This window comes from Marmota monax, unplaced genomic scaffold (assembly GCF_021218885.2).
Source record: "Marmota monax isolate L192 unplaced genomic scaffold, Marmota_monax_Labrador192_F-V1.1 WCK01_AAM20220418_F8-fsc00029, whole genome shotgun sequence".
Classification (NCBI taxonomy): Eukaryota; Metazoa; Chordata; class Mammalia; order Rodentia; family Sciuridae; genus Marmota; species Marmota monax.
The window spans coordinates 7,172,924-7,189,701 of NW_026693024.1; the positions used below are offsets into that span (position 1 = coordinate 7,172,924).

The 16,778-nt window shown below is 40.9% G+C and overlaps 1 protein-coding gene across 1 annotated transcript in view; it reads right to left on the reverse strand.

Moving 5' to 3' along the window:
* The window catches only part of F13a1 (coagulation factor XIII A chain), a 164,088-nt gene that overhangs the window by 60,795 nt on the left and 86,515 nt on the right, over nt 1-16,778 (reverse strand). The window contains exons 7-8 of the mRNA XM_046453537.2: nt 8,508-8,682; nt 5,872-6,010 (exon numbers count right to left, since the gene is read on the reverse strand). Of these exons, the coding sequence (XP_046309493.1) occupies nt 5,872-6,010; nt 8,508-8,682 (314 nt within the window). The remainder of the gene's footprint in view (nt 1-5,871; nt 6,011-8,507; nt 8,683-16,778) is intronic.

The window sequence follows — 16,778 nt, forward strand, 5'->3', positions numbered from 1 at the left end:
TGGCAGGGACAGAGCTGTTTCCAGCCACCTCGTGTGGAATTCTATTTTCCTGAGAGTCCTACAGAGGCTCCTGAACCTACAACGGGATCATGTCTAGATAAACCCACTGGGAGTTGAAAATATCCTAAGGAGAAAATACAGTGAATCCACCCAACCTACAGAGCTTACTAACTTAATAACAGCACACTGTAGAGCGTTGTTGGGTTCCCCTACGGACCGTGGGGCTTATGGGGAGCTGTGACTCGCTGCTATTGGCTGGCAGCTCTAGAGAGGATCAGACCATATGTCACGAGTCCTGCAAAAGTTCCAAATTCATAATCTGAAGTATGGTTTCCATTGAATGCATAGGACTCTCACAGCATCGTGATGTTGAAAACCCCCAGTGGAGCCATCTACACTGGAGACCTACTGTACGCTGGTGATGTGATCAGGATGAAAGGGGCTTCCAATCTGGGCAGGTAGGAGCCACAGGGTCAGTGGGAAGGGAAGCTGTCGATTCCAAGAGGGACTCTGGAAACCTGTCAATTGTTGGACCCTCTATAACTAAGAGGAAGAGGCCTGGGTTTACCTTAAGGAGGTGAGAACCCGAATTGGTGGGAAGGAAGAGAGCAGCAACCCATCTCCAGCCCCAGACAGTTATAACTGCATCTGCTCCTTCTGGGTGCACAGCCTGGGGGCATTTGCCTCTCCAGGTGAAGTAAAGAGCGAGGGCTTCTTGCTGTTTTTGAAGATGAAGCTGCAAAGGCCGGATCGTGGAGGGAGAATGAGTTCTGCACTCCCGACCACAGCCATCACATGGGATGGCGCTGGATGAAAACTGGTTTCTGCCTGCCGGGTCCTTGAGCAGATTGATGTTTGCTTGTCTCATTTTACCCACAGAGTTTTCCTGATGCACCCCGGGTTTCATCTGTGGGCCAAGGGCGCTTCCTGCATGTTCCGTCTTTGAAAAGCACAGCCAGAAGATAATGGTTTTGACTCCATGTCCTTTTCCCATGGGAATAGCCTCATTTCTCCAGGCCTTAGGATGGAAATCTTTCCCCGGGTCTCCCTGATTGCCAGTTCACATAATAACCCTGTTTTATATATTTAATAGAGTGTTCTCTATGTGGTTGTCTCCCCAGGGCAATGACCCTGATTAACTTCTCTCTGAATTCTTTGCATCCGGGGCTTGGATTGGGTGATGAAATGATATCCATTCAGTTTAGTGGGCATTACAAAACCTCCTGACCAATACCATTCATTCAGGGTGTGCTCTATGCCCTATGCACTGTTACATGCTGGCAAAACCAACCAACCTAAGACAGTTCAGTTAATGCTCCCCTGATGTGGGTTGCATTCCAGTGGGGAGAAGCCAAGACGAGGGCACAATTTTCCACCCTGAATCATCAAATCAGGCCACGCTCACCTCAGCCAAAGGCCACAGGGCAATGCACTTGCTGAGAAGGAACATAGCTTTGCACTGCAACACCTTCCGTGACCCTAATAAATGCCACCATTCTGTTTTTTAAAACTGTTTCCATTTCCACTGTGACCTTCCTAGGATGAGCTGATCAAACTGAGCTCTTCCAAGGTGAAGTGACAATGTCACTATCCTCATGTCCATCTGCATGAGCCCTGACTCTCCCTTATCCCTGTTCACTGTTTGGACTGCAGAGAAGCATTAGGCGAGCATCTTCATTAAACTGTCCGCAGTGATTCATAGAAGCCTCCCCCAGAGGTCACACATAATTCAGAACCCATCAGCGCGTGGGGACAGGCAGCTTAGATGGCTCCTTCCAGGATGTGTTCCCGGGTGTTTGCCCACTTGAAAATTCATGGGCCACCCTGGGGGCCAGTTACACTGTCCAGTTGTGCCCTTGCAAGGTTCTTCAGCCCCCCAGCCTGCCCTGAACAGCAACGGAGCTGTTCCCTCTATTGTCAGTGACAGAATCTCCACTCTTGCAGAATTGTAGTCCCTGTGGGATGAGGGCATACCCACCCACAGGGACCTGAGGCGGAAAGCCAGGAAGTAGGACAATCAGCTGTCTGTCCTCTACAGACAGCCTACGATCATAAGGCAAAAGTCAGAGCTGGGGATGGAATCCAAACTTTGTCACTTGACTTTGGAGTGTAGAGAGATAACCCGCCCTCTCACATTCCCGAGCTCGCTCTCTCTCTCTCTCTCTCTCTCTCAATCTTCCTGCTGGCTTATTTCTGTTTTGGGCACCCTAAGACTTGCCTGAGTTCTGAGAAGAGGACGACTTGGTCACCGAGATCCAAGTGGACAAATTAATTCATCACAAACTGTGGACCATGGGGGGGCGCAACTGCTGAAGAGCTCTTGAAGCATAAGGGGGACAGAGAGAGAGGGACAGAGAGATCATTCCCATGGTTTCTTTTACACAGAGAGGAGAGGGGCAGGCACTGAGAGCAGGGGCCACACACAAACTAGGAGGGAGGCCAAGAGAGCTGGGGGAGGGTTGTTGCAGTGTAGCCTGTTGAAGGATTCGGAAGTCCAGGCACCTTGGGTGAGGCCAATTGCCCCTCCACCCTTGCTAGGAAATTCACGGAGCTGCATGTTGCCAGTCTACACTACGCTGATCTCCAGGTGGTCAGCTGACGCCCAGCAAATCACCCCTTCCTGCAGCTTGGACCCAAAGCTTTGTCTCTCTGTTGTTTGCCAGCCCTGTGGCTCAGGAAACCCCTCCTCACCAGTTGCTGACACTAATCTACCACTGTGGCAGCTACAGGTTGAGTTGACTGTGTCTGAAGTGGTTGGTACCAGAAGTGCTTTGGGATGCTATCAGATGCTGAAGTATCTGCATACACATAGTGAGATACCTTGGGGCTGGGACCCGTGTCTAAACACAGAATTAATTTATGTTTCACGCACCGCTTAAGACATATAATATGAAGGTAATTTTATGACATGTTTTTATTACACCTGTGCTTTGACTGTGATCCCCTTTCATAAAGCCAAATGTGGGCTTTTCCACTCAAGTATCAGGTTGTGCTCAAAAAGTTTTGGATTTTGGAACATTTCCAATTTTTGGATTAGAGATACCATGTATTTCATCAGGATAACCTCAAATAATTGTTATAGCCAACCCATTAGGAATTGGAAATTGCTAATATTACCCTCCTTCTACTGACAAGGAAATTGAAGTTCAGAGAGGTGAAATTATTTTCTCAAAGCCACATAGCAGGTAACAGTTCAACCCAGAGCTTGACCTGAGGGTGTGGCTGTGATGACCATGCACTGGTTGGTGTGTCCAGGGAGAGCCTCTACCAGCCTCCTCCATTGTCATACTCTTGGCTTCCTGGAATGCTTATAGCTCCTAACACGCACCAGTGTTTGTAATGGGAAGGTACGCTTTTCTGTTTGTTGGTATTTTTGGTACCAGGGTTGAACCCAGGGGTACTTAATCAATTAGCCACATCCCCTACCCCTTTTTATATTTTATTTAGAGACAGGGCCTTGCTAAGTTGCTGAGGCTGACTTTGAACTCATGATCCTCCTGCCTCAGCCTCCCAAGCTACTGGGATTTCAGGTGTGTGCCACTGTGCCTGGCTCTGCTCCTTTAAAAAACTACCCCCAAAGTGTCATTTCAGGACACTGGGCCACCCCTCTTCTTTGGACTACAAGGTACTTGGGGTGATGGCAACATATTGCCTTCAAGAAATCCCAGCTGTGCCACTAATAACGGAGACAATCATAACAGCGAACATTCATTAGGCACCTGTTATACTCCTTCTGTGCTGAGTGACATTGGGAATTTTCTCATCTTCACTTTAGAGGAGGAAAGAGACAAAGAGGTTATTCTTTTCTCAAGGTCACACAGCTGCTCAGTGGCAGAGCCAGGCTATTGAGTAAGCCCTCTAATCCCTGGGTGTGTCCTGAGCTGTCTTAGCATAAACCATTGGTGGTAAGACGCTGGGTCATCATCGGGCAAAACCTCACTATGAGCCAAGCGAGGCGGGTAAGGATGAGGACCCCAGTGTGTGCAGCCGAGGGCGGCCCAGAGTCCCAGATCAGGGGGCACAGACCCAAGGGCTGGGCTACTTGAGGGCAACACTGGAGGAGCAAAGGGAAGGATGCTAGGGACAGAGAATAGAATTTGGAGGAGGCAATTGAAAGAGGAAAGGGTGACTAAGAACAAGATCTCTTGGTTTTAAATTTCGTGTCTGTTCTGTTCAGGGGCGACCTGGATTATTTGGTGGGGGGCCCCCTGGGGACTTATAATGAAGGTGTTTGGATCAAGAAGCAAAAAAGAAATAGCTTGGAATTGAAGTTGCCTGCAAAGGCAGTGTGTGTGTGTGTGTGTGTGTGTGTGTGTGTGTGTAAGAGATATAGAGCAGAGCGGGCCCAATAATTCTCATTTTGCCATTTTCAACTGTCACAGTGGGCTTTGGGAGCAGCTATTTTGGTCTGTTTTTGTCGTTCCAGATCCACCCAGGGCTGCTGCACCGTAATTCCACGGGCTTCAGAGGTTCTTTAAATTGCTTTTCCATTTGCAGAGGTGGGCCTTTGTCTTGCCCGCACTCTCCGGCTTACCACGGCTCAGCTCATTCCCTTCAAATGAACTGAGCTATTTTTTTTTTATTCCTAGTAGCGCCTTTGCTACCAGTTCAGCGATATCCTTCTTTCAACATTCTCCAATGAGCGTTTACGGGTCTTGGCGAGTTAATACAGCTCCTGGAACTGTGATCCACTCCTGCAGCACAGGGGAACGCGGGCTCTTCTAACTTTTAATTTCTCTTAAAATGAGCTTTTAGCTTCCTACCATCCCCATTTGGATGCCTTTTTTTTAACAACTGACAGTGTTTTAACTTTATTGCTTATAAAGAACAACTGCAGGAGACACATTTTTGGCTGGAAATTCCACGGAGCTCCATGCCTGGCAACAGCTAAAGTTGTGTCTCAATTTCCTGCCGTAGAGACTTTCCTAAATATCCTGGCAATCTGGATTTTTAGGATGTTTCTCGTCCTTCCAGTGTACTGATTTGGATGGAGGGGGTCCCAAGGAAAAGTGCGATTTCTTTGGGATTTTTCACTGCTGATGGGAGAACCAGTAGTTAAGGCAGCCATTCAGGGTAGTAAAGGGGCCCTGTGGTTAACTTTGCTGCCATTTCTATTTCTAAGTGAAAGAAAGGTGAGAATACAATCAAGGTGAACCTCATCTTTATCATCAAAGAACGACCCTACTTGCAGAGGTAAAAATTAGGTTGTGGTTGAAGGTTGGAGGCACTTGCAGTTTATTCCCCGCTTGTCAGGGGTGTGACCTTGAGCCACCGCTCTGGGCCTCACTTTCCTCATCTGTAAGTAGGGATAGTAACAAAATCCACCTACAACCACGAGAATGGGATTCTGATTAGAAGAAGTTATACTCCATGTATGTATATGTACAAAATGTCCAAATATACTCTACTGTCATGCATATCTAAAAACAACAGAAAGAATTAGAAAAGATCATACACCCACCATTACTGGTATGTAGTAAGTGCTTAGTAAATGTTTGCTATATTACTCTTGGGGCGCTCCAGAAGAGAATGCTCTACTCCAACCCCTTCATTATCATCCACCATATTCGTGTTCTAAGGTGGAGAGGAATCAGCTCAGGCACCTGTAGGAGCTAAAGCTGTGGCCTTTTTAGTTGGGCACCATGATGATGCATGATTCTTTTTATTGCTAGGAACCGACCCAAACTGCCTGTTCAGTCACTTTTCTAATTTATAAGCTAAAAAAAAAAAATCGACAATCAGACATTTCTGCCTAGGGTATTGAATAATTCTTAAAATAGAAGAGAAAGAAACGTTAGAGTCTGTCTTGTGGTAAGCGTGTAACGTCACTCTAATTTGATAACAGACAAGGTCCTTGTAAATCGAACTCACCACACTGAATCCTTGGTGAGTTTGTTACTCACGCTCCCGTCTTCTTCCAGGAAGATGTCCATCTGCAAATTGGCATCATTATCATGGGCTGAGAAATAGTTGGTGATGACTCTTGCTGGAATTCCAAGACACCGCAAAACTACAAGGAAAGAGCCGTAGCCAGACATATCACCAGTATTTAAAGAATGCATAGTAGGAGGTCCTTCTTCACGTGAGACTTTCTTCTTTACCAATACAAAAAAAAAAAAAAAAAACCAAACAAAAAAAACACCAACTTCTTTGGACATGTTCTCAAATGTTCCACACTGAAGAAAAGTGATGTGTCCAACCCTCCTGGGGACCTGAGAGAGACATCTCACTGTGTGATGCTTTAGAATTTTAGTTGGTTATTAAATGAAGCCCTCTAGCATGCAATTCCAATAACAATGTTCTAATAGTTCATATTTACTTAGTTAATGGTTCCTTGTTTCTGGAAATAATATAATAATTTAAGAAAACAACAGCCAGTAGGAAGTTGGGAATTTACAAAACAATTCTTCAGTGGGGTTGCTCTTCCTGGCTGGAGTTCACTCTAGTGACACTCATTGGAGGGTGACACCACAGATTCATTTTAATTGTTAGATAATAAATTGCCTGGATGCAGCTCTTGCCATATGTACCTATTGATTAAACTTAATCCAAATGCCCTCCCTGGTTCCCAGGACACCAGATATCAGGACTCATTGAAAATAATTCAGCTGACAATTTTAAGATTAATGACTTGTCGTTTTTTTTTTCCTCCTTCAGAATAGTTTAGCATTTTTAAACAAAGGCTATGCGCCTCCTTCAACAGAACAACCTTGGGAATCCAAACCTGAGCCTGGTAGAGACTCAAGGGTCCCTTTCCTTAAAAGACTTCATCTTAACACCCCAAACAACGTCAATGGCACTCACCCCTGGCTTTTGACACCCACCTGCCTCAATTGATTGGCAGTCCTTGTGCACCCAAGGTCTTACCAATGAAATGATCGTTCCTCTCATTCTATTTCTGGTGGATTCTAATGTGAGTTGCTGACTGCTAATTCATATTATCACAGGCCGAGGCTTGTTCTAGAAAGCCTGCTACCTGCAATTTCCCTCTTCAAGTTTACTCCTTCTAGACTTTTCTACTGTATTTTTCTGCATCTTCTTCATAGGCCACCAAGGCATGTTTTCTGCACAAATGGAACAGCCTTTTTATACAGAAAGCATGAGTGGAAATGGTGAAATGCTCACTATTTTATCTGGCTCTAAGCTCCCCAAAATCAAACTAGCATAGTGACAGTAGGCATGGGGAAGGCTTGGGTCCATTTTATTTTTTCAAGAATCATTTCACAAGAGTGGCTGCCTGTGTTGGACACCTTCTCATCATCTTGGCCTGCAATCTGTAGGAGAGGGAGGGTCTCCTTCCAATCTTTAGACCATCATGAAGTTCAAGTTTCTATCTAAAATTTGAAAGACTAACACTTCTAAGAGACTGAGACTTTTGTCTATCATTGCTCCCAAGAAATACATATTCCTTTAGCCCTTGGGTATCATCAAAAGGTTAAGAAAATATTTTTATTCAGTTGATGCCACCAGGAAACCGAACAGACAAAACAAAACTTAACAGTCTTAGATCATTGACCGGGTACCAGACTGTCACAACTTTGAACTAAGATAGGTGGATTTTAACAATCATTTTTTAAAATGGCCTTGCCTTAGCCTCCAGCTTCTCTTTTATTTCATTTAAAAATGAAAAGTACGTAAAGCATTCTTTATTAATGAGCAGGCAGAAGGACATTCCGACTTGAGCATAATGTTTCTCCAAGGCTGTAGAAGTGGCATGTGAATAAAAATCATTACCAATGATGAAAACATACTGAAATAAATGTATTTTTTAAAATATTCACTGAATTAACTGTAACATTTTCTGGGCCAAGGGAGGCAAATGCCATCTTGAAAAATGATTCACAAGACTAAAGAGGATAATTCTGTTTCTATCTATTTGGCTCTACAGATTGGATGTTGGGTGGATTAAACACTGGAGAGGCAACCGAGAAGGTAAAGATTGTTCATTACTTTCTGATCTCTAATTGCTCAGGGGCCCTGAGACTTACTGTGTAAAGATGAAGATGAGACCACCTGCCACAATCCTTTTCATAATTGGGATTAAAATTAAATGGATATACTTTCAAAACTTCTCAATGATATGCAAGCAAGCAAATAAACAGATTTACACAACTTCTCAATAACAAATAAGTAATATACATAGTGCATGTATATCATAATTTTTTTATTTTTTAACCTTTTAAAGGTATGGTTTCTGGGAAGAAAATGGCTCCTCTTTCCCCCTACAGCCTCACTTGGCCCCTGTGACCCTCCACGGCCTTGGGTGTTATGATGGATTATGCAGGATACAGTCCATCATTCTTTCCATAAAGATTCTGCAGTCAGAGAGCTATGAGCATATTTAGCCCAGTACGATTTAATTATGCATTGACTACATCCCAGAATAGTCGCCCATAAATTCTATAGCGCCAACAGGGACTGCTCAGTCCCTTTGCCAGGTTATAGATAAAATGTCTTGAAGTAAAATTTCCTTTGCATTAAAAAATATTACTCAGCTGGATACTTACATGTGTTAAAAACACCAGCAAAAACCCAGCATTGGCCATATCGGACTGGATTCTCAGAGCTCCTGTATTCCAGTAGAATGTCAACGCTTCCAGTCCAGGCTGATGGGGGGACGCCATAGGCATAGATATTGTCCCATGATCCAACGAGGACACCTTCATCATCTTTGGCATTAATCTAAAAGAGGCAAGGAGAGATAAAAAGAAAGAAAGGTCATTTTGATGAGTCCCCTCTACACTATGGCACTGGGCAATCTAAAGTTTCTGGTGCCTTCCATATGTCCTGTGTGATGCAAACAGTTCCACTTTTCTTCAATTCACCATTATGTTGCCGGGAAAAACTAAGTATGCAAAGAGGAGACCAAATAACCAAGACTCTCTCTTAAATAGCACAATATTATAGCAGAGTAAGGCTGAAGGGCAGATAGGAAGAGTTCTCTACCTATGATTTGGAGAATTTATACCTAGGGAACGTGATTTGTTCTAGAATAGTGCTGAGATTGACCAGAGAAAGAAGATCTGCAAAAGAAAAATACTCAAAGGGATGTTGTGTTGGTGGAAGAAGAACTCAAAACTGATGAAAGATAAATCAGTGTTCTAATGGGCTTCTACTTCTATGATGAGCAGTAAAGAATTGAAAAAGTTAACAGATGTTACTGTTGTAGAGACAAACGAGGCCAGGCACCGAAGATAGCAGGAAACAGTTTTATTTGGCTGCAGCCAGGTTCAGAGGGTACAGCCTTTGCTGTAATCAATCAATCCACTGAACCCCGAGTTCAGGAAGTTTCAGAGTTTTATACCCAGCATGTAAGGGGAGGGGCTCAGAAGTTCATAGTCTGCAGAAGTTCACATAAAAGCAGCTTTTTCTTTCACTGTTCTGGGCAAGTTAACTCTTCAAGGACAGCACTTGAGAAGGGGAGAGCTGCTTCTCCCCTTTCTTTCCTCCCCCTGCCAGCTGTTACCATGGCCCATTTGTAACTTATCTTAAAAATGTAGACATCTCTGTGAAGCCCAGCTCAAGGCCAGAGGCCTTATTTGCACATTTCTTCAAAGTACTATACTGGATGCGTTTGTGATAACTAGTAAGGGGGTGTCCAGCACCTGGAGTGCTGGTATCTTCTCGGCCAGTGGCCAAGTAAACAGGGTGACATGAAAATAGGAAGTTTATCTACATTGGACTCTTTTGTAGAGACTCTTTTGCTGACAGTCCTAAAATCAGCCGTGGTGAAGAGGGCTTTTCTGTGGATAAAGGTGTGCCACTTCATTACCACAAGAACCATGGTGGGTTAATAGGAAAATAGATTCCCATAAGTGACTTATAAAGATTTTTTATTTATTAAAGAAACATTTTCCTAACGATTATCTAAAGTGGTTTAAGCTTTATAGTTTTGTTAAAAGGAATTTCTGGGATGTTATGTTTTTGATATGGAGGACATTTATGCAGAGAGTGGCAAGATGGAATATACAGAAAATTCTGCAACACATTCAGACTGTAATCATTTAGTAACAGCAGACCTCAAGTGCATGAGCAAAGACCTTTTGTGTTTATCCAATAAAACTAAAGAAAGCCGGGAAGTATCAGTTGTGAGGCAACCTGCCAGAATTTCTGGGCTCTGCTGAATCTACCTATTTTGAAGTAACTTTCATCACATTTGATTATAGTCAGAAGAGTCTAGGTGTAACAGAGGGAGTTTTTCTAAAAATGGGTGCTACTTCAACAATTTTTATAATTGACAGACATGATGTTGTTTAAAGCCTGGCTACTCAAAGTGTGGTCTGTGGACCAGCAGTTTTGGCATTCCATGGGAGCTCAGTAGAAACTGTAGATTCTCTCTGAACAAACCTATTGAACAAGAAAGAATCTGCATTTTAACAGGATCCTCTGGGGGTTTGTGTGTACAGCAGTTTGAGAAGCATAGGTCTGGATTATGCTGAAAATATTTTAGTAAATAATGCAAAATATGATTTGAATATTGTGCATTTGGATTATGAAAGTCATACATGAAATATTGAAATATGGTGAGTTTTTATGTATTTGCTGCCTCACCAACTAAGAGCACAGCCTCAGCACCTACCCAGACCTTTCCCCTTGGCTTGATGCATTAGTGGGAGAGGAATCTGTCTTCCTCGCTGGCTCCTGAGTTCATGGAGAACAAAGATAAAATCTATGTCCTTCTGAATTCCAACAAATATTAGCAAAGAGTTAGTGCTTCAAAGTAGTTCAGTAATCTCTTGTATATTCAACAAGCATGTAGGCATTGTACACTGAAAATAAATAAAACCAGGTCCCTGGAAGAGATGCACAAGAAACCAATCAAATGAAAATAAAGATCACTGCTGGGTGCAATGGTGCACACCTGTAATCCCAGCGGCCTGGAAGGTTGAGACAGGAGGATCATGGGTTCAAAACCAACCTCAGCAAAAGAGAGGTGCTGAGCAACTCAGGGAGATCTTGTCTCTAAATAAAATACAAAATAGGGCTGGGGATATGGTTCAGTGGTCAAGTGCCTCTGAGTTCAATCTCTGGCTACATCCTCACTCCCCCCAAAAGAAAGGAAGTAAAGATTACTGGTATTTAGATTGAAAAACATATAGGAGAGTGGAACTCAAAGGAGGGAGTAATCAGCTGGTTGGAAGGGTGAGGATGTTAGGGGTTTAGTAGAGGAGATGATATTGTGAGCTGATCAGAAAAGGTCATCCACATAACATAGTGGAAAGAGTTCAAACAGCACTTGGAGTCCTAAAACAATATGTCAGATTCAGGGACCCCTGTATGGGTATCTTGTAAGTAAACAATATAGGATGGAATAGAAAACACTAACAGAAAACACTTAGATGTGCAAGCATCTTCTTCTGTGAAGAACACACCCTCCATTAAAATGTGAGGTTTACTCTAGCACCAAGTGACTTTTCCCAAGGAGGGTCCTTTTGCAGAGTGCAATCTAGAAAAACTCTATTCCATTCCATTTAAACATACTATTTTCCCCTCCATCCAGACAGGTCAGGCATCAGTTGGGTGAAGAAGTGTTTTGGTAACTACCCAGTTAATGTATTCAATGTAGAAAAAATATTCTTTAGTGGTTTTTGAAAGACCTGTTCAGCCAGTTCTAAATTCATGCCTTTGATGTGAACTTTGACATTAGCCTGTGGATCCCTGAAATGACTGAGGTTCAGAAGGGTTTTTAGCCCATCATTTTGTCTCTATTCACCAACAGTAATTCTTCTTGCAGATGAACCAATTACTAAAATATCTGTATGTATGATAGTGAAGCTCAGGAGAGTGTTGGTAGACTATAATGTAGTCTGGTCTTTGTGGGCAGGCAGCTCCAGATTTAAACTCACATTACTGTTCCCTTTTCATTGAGAAACAGAATAGGATCTATGCATTCCAGAGGTAAAAGTTCCTAAACTGTGGACTGATTTTCAAATAGATAGCCATAAATTATAAGAGCTATTTATAGCATAAGGCTGAACTGGATCAGCTAAGGGGAAGAGTAAGAAAAAAAAAACTCTCTTCTCTATAGATATTTTAATTGTTAATGCTGAGTGCTTCTCCTGTTGCTAGACAAATCACAACTCTCATTTATTAGCATTTGCCCAGATTAGCTACTGTTTTCTAATTAGAACATTGATTTCTAAGGAGCTCAGATACTGAACGAGATAAATCTTAAGTAACAGATGGAAAGGGTTAAAGTAATCTCTCCTTCCCCAAACAACAGAATATATGTGAGGGACACTTCAAGGGCATGCTGGTACTTCAAGGATATGTCACAGTTGGCTGCTGTGACATTATATTGTCATATCAGCCTTTGACCAATGGCAGAATGAAATGTCTTGGTCTTGGGTTACCAGTGGTCAAGCAGACCATGTGAAGAAACATTATTCAGTTTCATTAAGGTTGCACTGGTATTGACCCCCGCATAGTTCCTACAGAATTTGAAATTTGAAAAAACAGCCTCCTCCCCATTACTAGCAGGAACCTCAGTGGCATATTAAACACAATGCAATCAACTTCAAAACCTGGAGCCAAGAGAAAATAAGAATTTTGGAGTGAAGCAGACAGGCAGCAGAGCTCAGATCCATCAATTCCTTACTGGTGAGTCAACAGAATCTTGAGGCTTAAAATTTATCTTTCAAAATCTGGAAAGAAACAAGCCAAATGAAAAAATGCCACTCCTTTTCTTCTTCCAACCAGAATAGTGGAAATAATGCTTGTTGAGAATAGGAAACGGGTTTGCACCTCAAAAGAGGTGGAAACTTTGGGGCTATGATGGGAAAATGATAAGAAGCCCAAGAGAATCCCCCATGGGAATGGCTATGCCTCCACTGAGGTGGGTGGGTTCTGGAGAGAGGCATTCAACAGAATCTGAAAAGAAAGAGCAGAGCCCTAGAATTCTAATGAAGATTGCCCTTCCCCTCAGTTAATCTCCCTTTCTCTCTCCAGTCTCTCTGTGGGTACTGAAGAGTAGGGAGAATGTAGCACAATGGCCTCAAACTGTAGTTCAGAGGAGAAATCCAACCAACCTCAGATTGAAAAGAGAGTCAAGATCTCATCTCTTATCTAGAGTTCTTCTATTCCTCCCATGCTCCTCCTCCCTACCCCACTATGAATCAGCCTCCTTATATCAGAGAAAACATTTGGCATTTGTTTTGGGGGGATTGGTTAACTTCACTTAGCATTATCTTCTCTAACTAAATCCATTTACCTGCAAATGCCATCTAGGTAGGGCAGGGTGGGAGGGGAAGGAAGAGGGCATGGGGTTAGAAATGATGGTGGAGTGTGATGAACATTATTATCCAAAATACATGTATAAAGACATGAATTGGTGTGCATATACTTTGTATACAACCAGAGATATGAAAAATTGTGCTCTATGTGTGGAGTAAGAATTGTAATGCATTCTGCTGTCATATATAAATAAAAAAATTAATAAAAAATAAAAATGCATGGTAGTATCAAAACAAACAAGTAAACAACAACAACAAAAGATTCCATCTCTTAGAGCAAATAGGATCCTTGGAGAAGGGTTAGGCAAATATTAACACAAACCAAAGGAAAACAATACAGTAAGGGGGTAAGGATAAAGTAGAGAAGAGACAGAGACAGAATGAAAAGAAATTATACACAGAAAGGGAAAACAATTAAGAGATACAAAGAATTTTCTCACAATCTCTTAGGAGGTCACAGCTCTAAATGAACAAATTAAGGATCAAATCGTATCATTGGAAGGCTAATATAAGTAATTAACTACAAGAAACAGGGAAAAAAGCACTGCTAAAAATAAAACTAATGACAGAAAAGACAAATTTGACATAATTTTAAAAAATTCTAATGAAAAATGCAAGCAGATGATGCTAGAGAGAAGCTAACAGTTATTGAAGACAAAGATGATGTGACATAAGGATTTGTGTCCTTAAAACATACAACAGATAAAACAGAAGGGATTTCCATAATAGGAGAACATTTTACTTAATTGAGGGACAACTGAATATATACATTTTAGCGCAATATTGTGCTCCATAGTAATTTTTGCTCACTGCCTAGAAATGTTAATCAATTTGGACTTTAGGACAAAAAAAGTAATTCAGTTATCTAGACAAAAGTGGAAATGAGCAACAAGTGAAGCAATCCGCCTGCCTGCAGAGTCCTCCACAGTACCACCAGCGACAAAATACTGCCAATTAGTACTTCCATCATCCTAAGAGCAAGAACGGTTGACCCAAGGACACCTGGCACAGCTCAGATGCCGTGCGTGGGTGAAGATGACCAGCACACACTGTCAAACATGCAGGATCAGGGGGAAGAGAATAGCTCTCATAAAGTGCTTGAAATGTAACATTGAGGCAATTAAGGATTGGATTAAAGAAAGAGCCCAGGAACAGAGATACTATGACAGAAGATTGGGTGGTGAGAAAAATCCACGTAAAGTTAAACATCTCTGGCAATTATAGTTGCAGAATGAATTTGAAATCTTGATAATGTAGAAACAATAATCACCATAGGAAAAATTATACACCAGGGAGGGAAGAAGAGAAGAAGAATTAAAATGCTAATGTTTTAATGTGTTGGTCGCTCATAGTTAATTTGCACCATCTAAAATTAAAATGTAATTTTCAAATACATAATTACTCTATTCTTTTAATAGTTTTCTTAATTTGTAAATAACTTTAGGAGGATCTGCTAGGAAATAACGTCTCTTGTAGCAAAGAAATGTTTATTTGAAGTTTAACAATTTCTTCTGTTGTGACTCAGTTTTTTTCTTCTATTAAAAGTAAAATTTAATAAGGTTAAATAGAATTGGAGTACAATTAAATGTAATACTTTAAAATTAACTAGCATGACATCATTTGGCATAAATACAAACAAAGAGATCAATGGAACACAATAGAGAACCCAGAAATAAATCCACACAAGAACAATCAACTAAGTTTTGACAAAGTTGCCAAGAGAATCTCATAGACAAAGGATACTCTTTTAAACAAAAGGGACTGGAGTAATTGGAGAGTCACATGAAAAAAAATGAGTTTTGACTCATACCTTGTACCAAATATAAAAATTAACTCAAAATAGATCATGGATCTAAATATGAAACCTAAAGCTATAAAGCTTCTAGAAGAAAACAGGAAATATGTATGTGTCCTGGGGTATGGGCAAAGATTTCTTAGATATAATAGTAAAAATATGATTTGTAAACAAGGCACATATCCTAGACTTCATCAAAATTAAGAATATTTGTACAATCAGTGACTTGAAAAATTGTGTTCTATAGTGTAATGTGAAATGAATTGCATTCTGCCATCATGTATAACAAATTAGAATAAATAGATAATTTTTAAAAATTAAGAATATTTGAATATTTGCCCTTTGGCTTAGTGCGGTGGTGCATGCCTGTAATCCCAGCATCTCAGGAAGCTGAGGCAGGAGGATCATGAGTTCAAAACCAGCCTCAGCAATTAGCAAGATCCTAAGCAATTTAGAGAGATTCTGTCTCAAAATAAAAAAAAAATTTAAAAGGCTGAGGATGTGGTTCTGTGGTTAAGTGCCCTGGGTTCAAGTTACTAGGGGCTGGGGGACAGGTGGAATTTGCTCTTTGGAAGGCACCTTGAAGAAAGTGAAAAGATAAGAATGGGAAAAAAATTTATAAATCATATATCTGATAAAGGTCATTATCCAGAATCTGTAAAAGAGCCTTTAAAACTCAATAATAAGAAAGCAAACACAATTTTAAAACAAAAGCAAAATATTTGAATAAATAAGTACATTAAAGAAGATATTTAGGTGACAATTAAATATAACAAAATGTCTTTTACACCATTAGTCATTAGGAAAATGCAAATTAAACCCCCACAGCAATAACAATACACACTAATTAGAAAGTCTAAAATGAAAAAGATTGATTATATCAAGTACTGGGAAGGATGTGGAAACACTTAGGACTCTTTAAGCTTTTATATGATTTTAAAGCTATATTTATCTGTTTACATATCTATATATTTAGTTGGAATGAGTCAATAAAATATAGCAATGGCTTCTTGTTGCTGACAAAATTTGGGCTGATTCTTTTGAGGAATTTTTTCTTTTCACTTATTTTTAGCTGACAAATAATAATTATGTATGTTAATGAGTACAATATGAAGTGTTGATTTATGTATGCATTACGCAAAGATTTCATCAAACTCATTAATACATCCATCACCTCAATAACTGATCATTTTTTTTGTAGTGAGAATGTTAAAAATGTATTCAGTTAGTAATTTTGAAATATACCGGACATGATGACCAATAACTGTGGTCACTGTGCAGTGCAATTGATCATTCTATAAAGATTGCATCATTTTATCAATATCTTCCCTTTCCCCATTCCCCAACTCCCTCCCTAGTCTTTTGTAATGATCTTTTTTTTTCTACCCTGTCTCTATAAGACTGACTTTTCTAGATTCGTTATGTAAATAAGATCATACAGCAGTTGTCTTTCTGAGCCTGGCTTATTTATCATAATGTCCTTTTTGTGTCACACAACATATAAAAATCAACTCAAAATGAGTAAAAGACTTAAACATAAGACCTAAAAGTGTAAAACTACCAGGAGAAGAAAACATAAGAAGAAGGCTTCACAACATCTCTTTGAGCAATGTTATCTTTCTTGGATTTTAGGACTCCCCCAAAAGCACAGGAAACAAGAGCAAAGATGGACAAATGGATGTGTTCACCTAAAAAGCTTCTGCACAGCAAAGGGAACAATCATCAGATAAAGAGATAATCCATGCACTGGA